Here is a 7,676-nt window from a genome sequence, read left to right as displayed (position 1 = left end):
CCCTTCCCTATGCCTCATATTATTAATATATATTTTCCTTCAGTGATAATTCATGTTTATTTTTGAGAGACAGAGACAGAATTAAATGGAGTGGGGGCAGAGAGAGAGGGAGACACAGAATCTGAAGCAGGCTGCCTGCTCTGAGCTGTCAGCAGAGCCTGACGCGGGGCTCGAACTCACAAACTGCGAGATCATGATCGGAGCCAAACTCGGACGCTCAACTGACTGAGCCACCCAGGCGCCCCATTGAGTGAATATTCTCGCTCCTGTTCTCCTCTCCCTTTCTGTTGCCACTCCTCCTCCTTCACCGGTTTTCTCGAACCCTCCCCTTCCTCATGTGCCTGCAAGTTGTCATTCCCTAAGGGACCATCGTTAGCGTTTGCTTGTGGCTCCCTGTCTCTCACCCTTGCTCTTTGCTGAGGACGTCAGTTCTGTTACTGTCATTCAGTTATTCAGCAAATGCGCACTGAGTTCCTACTGTGTTCTAAATATACACGGGGAAATAACAGAAAAAAACTAACACATGGCATTTGCCCTCACCATTTTTATATTTCCAGCTCTGTTCTTTCTCTCAAACATCCATATCACATTGCAGTGTGAGGTGCTGTGCATTTCTTGTGGGACATCAATGTGCTTTATCAACTTAAAGTACCACATGCGGCCTCTTTGGCTGTAATACACCACGCGTGTATATTGACCCCGATTCTGCTAGTTGTCTGCCTTTGTAAGTGTTTCCTGCTCTCCGAGGATGTCCATCCTCTCTGTGGTTAGTCCTTCTCTGGGCTTTGGTGTGTGTGGTTAAGATCCCCAGGGCGGTGGGGAGCGAACGGGGAGTCCCAGAGCTCACTTTGAGGGCACAGACGACGCACAGTGTGTGATTTCCCCGCCGGCTGGCATAGTATATATATTTTTAAATGTTTATTCATTTTCAAGACAGAGGGACAGAGAATGTGTGGGGAAGGGGTAAAGAGGGAGACACAGAATCAGAAGCAGGCTCCAGGCTCTGAGCTGGCAGCACAGAGCCCGATGTGGGGCTCGAACCCATGAGTTGCTAGATCATGACCTGAGCCGAAGTCAGACGCTTAACCGACTGAGCCACCCAGGCGCCCATGGCATAGTATATATTTAGCACACAGTCAGAGCTTAATACTTGTCAGTTAAACAAATGAAGGCCAATGAGATCCAGAGCAAAGAAAGTACACTGTTTCCTATCAGCCACTACTACCTCATCTGTGCTAGATATAAAGACCATCAAAGTGGCCTCTGGACTGTTATTTCATGGTTAACAAAGAGTGAGACTCCCGTCTAGAAGTCTGGGTTAGGGAATCCAGTCCTGGCTTGGACTCCCTGATTCATCCACTCTCTTTCCTCCGAGCCCAGCCATGTGAGCCCACGGGCGCTCGTGTGTGTGTGATCACAGCCCTAAGCACACCTGAGAACATGTTGGCCTTTCTTACCAGAATAACAACTTACTTCAAGCCAGTGAAAAGATCTTTATCTTAGTTATGGTACATAGCATGTTACTGCCTTATCTCATTCTTGTCATTAATACCGGGCCTCTCTCTGCTTCGACCGCATACAGGCAAGTCCTGAGATGCTTGGCTGCTGGGGCTCCAGGTCTCCAGCCTAACATGAGTCAGTGGGGCCTACCTCTCCTTTTTGTGAATTTCTTGAAAGTGGATGCGAAAGCCCACATTCCAGAAGGAATGGAGTGTGTCGGTGCTAAGAAACCCTGCCAAACCAGTCTGACTCATCCCCTTCCTGGGGATGGCAAGATTCTTCTTCCTTGTTCTTAAGACCAAGAGTCAGAAAGCTAAGTACTGATCTCTGTTAGCAGGGCGCCTGGGTGGCTCGGTCGGTTAAGCGTCCAACTTCGGCTTAGGTCATGATCTCACCGTTTGTGGGTTTGAGCCCCATGTTGGGCTTTGTGCTAACAGCTCAGAGCCAGGAGCCTGCTTTGGATTCTGTGTCTCCCTCTCTCTGACCCTCCCCTGCTTACCTTGTCCCTATCTCTCTCAAAAATAAATAAAAGACATTAAAAAAGTTTTTTAAAACGTTTGCTTTGGTCCCGTGTTTTCTCTTACAAGGACATGCGATCCACTCAAGCCAGCCTAACTGGGGGAGTCTGCTAAAGAGAATAACAGAAGCTAACGTGGGTGCTTACCACATCCCAGACAACATTCTAAACATTTCATGTATGCAAACCCATTGACTACTACTCAGAAAAACCCAAGTCAGTTACTAGTCGTATCCCCATTTTATTGACAAGAAAACTGAGGCATGGAGAGATTAAGAGCTTGTCAAGCTTACATAGCCACTAAGCAGAGGAACTGGGCTTCATGCTCCTGCATCTGGCAAAGTCCGTGCTCCGAGTCCCCATGCTGATCCCCTCCCCAGTTCCTCCCAGAGCTCTGCACAGGGATCACAGGACATCCATGTCCACTAGAAACCGCTGTACCAGAGTCCAGGGGCCTCCCTCAGAGCTGAGCAGTCTGTCTGTCTCGGTCTGCCTGTCCTTCAGAGCATCTCTGCCTCCCTGTACCCCTCCGCTGTGCTCCTACCCTGACCTTGGCTTCCCCCATTGCTGCTCCCACATGTCTGACTTCTCACAACCCCCAGCGGCAGCCAGCGCACCCCACAAAAGCTCCAGCTTTCCATACAGCGACGACAGCTAACCAGCACCTCCTTTTTGGGTCTCTCAATTCCGGTTCCCAGTGCAGTCCTCTGATTGGCCCAACTCAGCATTCTGTACAGGGGTCACTCTGCCCATGGGCCCCGTCCGAGTCAGACCCCCATTCTGAACCAACCGGACATGGCTGGGAAGCAGCCTCCCCTGCTCTCCGGGCGGGACACCTGCAGCAAGGACTGTGCCCAGAGCATCCGTCGCTCACTCTGTCCCCGCAAGGGCTTTGATTTCGCAGCCCCTTGAATTGTTGCCCGTTTGGGAGTCCTATCCCTCTCCAGCTCAACAGAGGAAAGGGATTGCGTCTCGTACGCAGTCTTACCCATGTGCCCCTGGAGAGGACCCAGTCGCCTGAGATACTGTTAAACCACAGCATCCCAGGCCCCACAACGCACCTACTGAATCAGGCTCTGAGGATGGAGTGCGAGCATCTTTTTATTTCAGCAGATGCTCAGGTGACTGATACCCAGCTGGCCCGGGCGGCCCTGCCCCAGAGCTGACAGCGCTTCCAAAGTGTGTGTTCAAAGCCTACAGGCCTCCGAGTACCCCGTCAGGCTGGAAAGAGCCTCTGCTTGGCTCTATGTGACAGCTTCCGGTCGCATGAGCTCTGGAAGCAGGCCGCCTTTTGATTCCTAACTTTACTGTTTCCCAGCTTAGGCAGGTGATGTAATTTGCAGACCCGATTTCTGACATTTAGAATACAAATCGACTGCAGATAGTCCTTAGAAGAATTAACCTTAGTAATGTAGGTCAAAGGGAACCTGGTTTCCCTCCCTGCCTCTCACCCCCATGCAGACTTTATAGAGAAATGTGTCTCAGTCAGTTGAGTGTCTGACTCTTGATTTTGGCTCAGGTCATGATCTCACGGTTCATGGGATTGAGCCCCATGTTGGGCTCTGTGCTGACAGTGCAGAGCCTGCTTGGGACTCTCTCTCTGCCCCTCTCCTGCTGGTTTTCTCTCTCTCAAAATAAATAAAGAAACTTGAAAAAAATCAAGAGAAACGTAATACCTTAACTCTGTTGTGCTCTTTTTAGCTACGCAGATACAATGCTGTCCCTAACGAGAAAAGGGTTTCACTACCTCTTGGCTGTTCTTTCTTATGATCCCACTAAACATCCAGGTAAAGTTTTTTGTTGTTTTTCCTTTTTTCAAAGAGGTTGCGTCTTTTCCTGATTTAAGTCTATGACCCGGGATAGCATTATTTGCTCCTGATTTAGTTCACAGGAAGAACACTGCCTTTTATCCATGAAGAAAAGTCTGCTTTGGGCTAGTGGAAACTGTAAATGTTTTTTTCCACTTCCCACTCAGTCCATGTTTTTCTCGCTCATATTCTATTTTGTTTGCCATTCACAGCTCAGACTGTAGAGGAGAGGAAGGAATGGATGTCCCTAATATGAAAGGAATCTCATGAGCTCAGGAGTAGGAGGGAGAGAGATCGGTTGCCCTGCTTTGGAGAGAGCATATGTGGGTCATCGCTGGTGGCGGGGATGGGTTAGGTACCCAGACACGCCCTCACAGGAAGATGGCAAGATGTGGATATGGGGGGGTCAGAGGTATGCAGAAGAATCTCTAAACTGCATTTTTCTAATTTAGAAAATTTTAAAATTTATTGCACTCTTTCATAAGGATCTTTGTTTTAAACTTAGAAAAGTGATAATATTCTTCTGGACTCTTTTTGATGTGCTTGAACATTGGAAGCTCAGTCTTTGTCAGGACTGAACTTTTATTTTCAGGAGGAAGTGAAAATCAAATATATAGACTTTTATTGTAAAAAATCCCCTTTTTGATTTTTAACAGAGGGTTTTTGTTAAGTGCGGTGTTTTATAAATATTTACATATGCTAGTATTTTTTCCTGCTTGAGTAAATCAGATCTTAAAACCTCATTAAAAAAATGAGACCTAGTGTCCATAATTAAGTCTAGACCAATCAGATAGAAATTGCCCTCAGCTCTGCTAACCTGATTTAAATTCCATTCCTAAATAGGAGGCTTAAGGCAGGAAGGACTTGTGGGCAGAGAACAGCACAGGCTCTATCTGGGGGTGGGACTCACAGTACCTCATGAAAGGGGCAGCAGCTCAATTTCCTAAAAGGTAAATGGCCTGCAGCAAAGTGGGAGGGATGTATGGAGTGGGAGTGAGTGCTGGAGTCATGGAAAATCAATACTCCAGAAGATGAAGGAAACGCCAAGGAATCTCTTCATGAACTTCATTCTGATTTGAAAGTTCCCAAATCCCGAAAACTGGACACCAACATGCAAAAGAATGAAACTGGACCACAGAGAAGGAAACAATCAACAAAACTAAAAGGCAGCTTACAGAATGGGAGAAGATATTTGCAAATGATTGACTGGATAAAGGGTTCATATACAAAATACATGAAAAACTGATACAACACCCAAAAAACAGATAATCCAATTAAGAAATGGGCAGAAGACATGAATAGACACTTTTCCAAAGAAGGCATCCAGATAGCTAAAAGACACATAAAAAGATGCTCAACATCGCCCACCATCAGAGAAATACACATCAAAACCATGATGCAGTATCACCTAACACCCATCAGAAATGGCCAAAATTAAAAACACAAGAAACAACAGATGTTGGCAAGGATACAGAGAAAGGGGAACCCTCTCGCACTGTTGATGGGAATGTAAACTGGTGTGGCCACTCTGGAAAACAGTATGGAAGTTCCTCAAAAAACTAAAAATAGAATTACCCTGCACTCCAGCAATTGCTCTACTAGATTTTTACCCAAAGGATACAAAAATACAGATTCAAAGAGGTACATACACAGTGTTGTTTATAGCAGCATTATCCACAATGGCCAAATTATGGAAATAGTGCAGATGTCCATTGACTAATGAATGGATAAAGAAGATGTGGTGTGTATATATGTGTATGTGTATACACACACACACACACACACACACACACACACACACACACACAGGAATATTACTAACCCATGAAAAAGACTGAAATCTTGCCTGTTGCAAAGACATGGATAGAGCTAGAGAGTATTATGCTAAGTGAAATAAGTCAGTAAGAAAAAGATAGATACCATATGATTTCTTTTATATCTGGAATTTAAGAAACAAAACGGATAAACATATGGGGGAAAAATAGCAGTGAGCCAGAAAACAGACTCTTAACTATAGAGAACAAACTTAGGGTTGCTGGATGGGAGGTAGGTGGGGAATGAGTTAAATAGGTGATAGCAATTAAGGAGTGCAGTTGTGGTGATGAGCTCTGGGTGTTAATATGTAAGTGAAATTATGTTGTGTATAGGATAACTGTAACTAGGTCACTGGAAATAGGCTGAGAAGTGGGTCCTGAGAATTTCTCTTCAGAATTAGATCTATAGAAAGTATTCTTTACCATGTTTCTCTTTTACCTAGGCCCACCATTTTATGTTCCAGATGCTGAAATTAAAAAATTGTTTGGTAAGTTATTTATATTTCAAATAAAATCAATGAACTGTTTTGAGCTGTTACCAACTATTAGTGTCTAGCATTTTTCTTAATGTTTTTATATTTATTTTTGATTTTGTGAGGGAGTGCAAGCAGGAAGAGGAACAGAGAGGGAGAGGGAGAGAGAGAATCCCAGACAGGCTCTGGGTTGTCAGCATGGAGCCCAACACAGGACTCAGTCTCATGATTATGAGCTGATGACCTGAGCCAAAATTAAGAGTCAGATGCTTAACCCACTGAGCCACCCAGGCGCCCCGTATTAGTGCCTAGAAGTATATAAAATCTAAAAGTCAGAAGCCATTTTATTGAAGACTGTTTTATTCTAGAAAATGGACAGATCTCTGTAATACGCCTTTTTTTTTTTTTTAGCTAAGTGGTGTGCTTATGTTAAAGGCATTTGAATTCCTTCAGAGAGATGGTATGTTTAATTTAGGTTTTAGGAGTTATAAGTGGTGATAGGGATTCAGAGTTCAGAAAGTTTGCCCTTAGCATTTCCCCATTTTCATTCAAAGGCAAAGACAAATCTTCAGTACTGCTTTTAAATCATTCAATGTGTCTTTAGAAGAATCCCTAGTGGGTTCTTCATCAACTTCAAAACTTGTTCCCTTTTCTTGTTTCAGGTTCAACATGCAACATTCATTGCCTTGAGATGGTTGACGTTTTTGAAGAAAGACATAAGAGTTGGGGGATTGACTTCATTGTTGAAAAACTGTATCTATTGACAGAAAAGTAAATGAGACCAGGAAAAACAAGTAGTATCAACATGTTTTTGAGCAATTGACAGTTATGCTAAGGCATGAAAACATACTAGATGACTCGGAAAAAAAGTTGTTCACAAGTCACATAGCAGATCTTTGCACAGAAATATGCATAACTTTATAGAAAAAAAATACAAATAAGTTGGTAAAGGAGAGTGTGATGGGGGTGGTCAAAGAATATACCTGTTTTCCTTAGAGATTGCAAGAATTTTTTACGATCAGCATGTCTTGTATAGTTTTAAAAATTAAAAATTTTAAAGGGACATCTGCTTGTTCAGTCGGTGGAGCACACGACTCTTGACCTTGGGGTTGTAAATTTGAGCCCCGTGTTGGGTGTAGAGATTACTTAAAAATAAAATCTTTAAAAAATAAATTAATTAAAATTTAAAAATAATTTTATAAAAGTAAAATTAAAAATAGTAATTTTTAAAGTAAAAGAAATGCAATGCATGTTAACTTAAATAGAATAGGGGTAAACAGATTATTTTAGAGCAGTTGAGTTGTTTCCAGAGTTTTCTAAAAATTGACACTCTATAAAATTTAGAGCTATCGAGGCCATGTAACACTTTAATAGGGTTCAAGGTAAAAGATAGTGGTCCAAAAATTATATAAAATACTAGCTTCACTGCAAGCCCTCATATTCTCAATCCTAGCAGCCCTTTCCACAATTTTTCTCTTTCTATAATTTTATGCATAACAGAATCAAGAAGCGTATTTTAAAATGTATTAAGTAAATGAACTTACATGGAAAAAAACATTTTTCC

At 43.3% G+C, this 7,676-nt stretch overlaps 1 protein-coding gene across 2 annotated transcripts in view; it reads left to right on the top strand.

Moving 5' to 3' along the window:
- Positions 1–7,670, top strand: part of TPMT (thiopurine S-methyltransferase) — a 20,560-nt gene extending 12,890 nt beyond the window's left edge. The window contains exons 6-8 of one of the 2 annotated variants that reach the window (XM_077770002.1): positions 3,719–3,804; positions 6,083–6,127; positions 6,775–7,670. In XM_077770002.1, coding sequence (XP_077626128.1) covers positions 3,719–3,804; positions 6,083–6,127; positions 6,775–6,887 — 244 coding nt within the window. In that variant the 3' untranslated portion in view covers positions 6,888–7,670. Of the gene's footprint in view, positions 1–1,582; positions 1,817–3,718; positions 3,805–6,082; positions 6,128–6,774 lie in introns of those variants that run through there. The other variant, XM_077770003.1, reaches the window with a different exon arrangement.
- The last annotated feature ends 6 nt before the right edge of the window (positions 7,671–7,676 follow it).

The sequence above is a fragment of the Crocuta crocuta genome, unplaced genomic scaffold (assembly GCF_008692635.1).
Source record: "Crocuta crocuta isolate KB4526 unplaced genomic scaffold, BGI_CrCroc_1.0 scaffold24, whole genome shotgun sequence".
Taxonomy (NCBI): Eukaryota; Metazoa; Chordata; class Mammalia; order Carnivora; family Hyaenidae; genus Crocuta; species Crocuta crocuta.
Note: the sequence above shows the minus strand (reverse complement) of the source record. Positions and strands in the feature narration are given on the sequence as shown.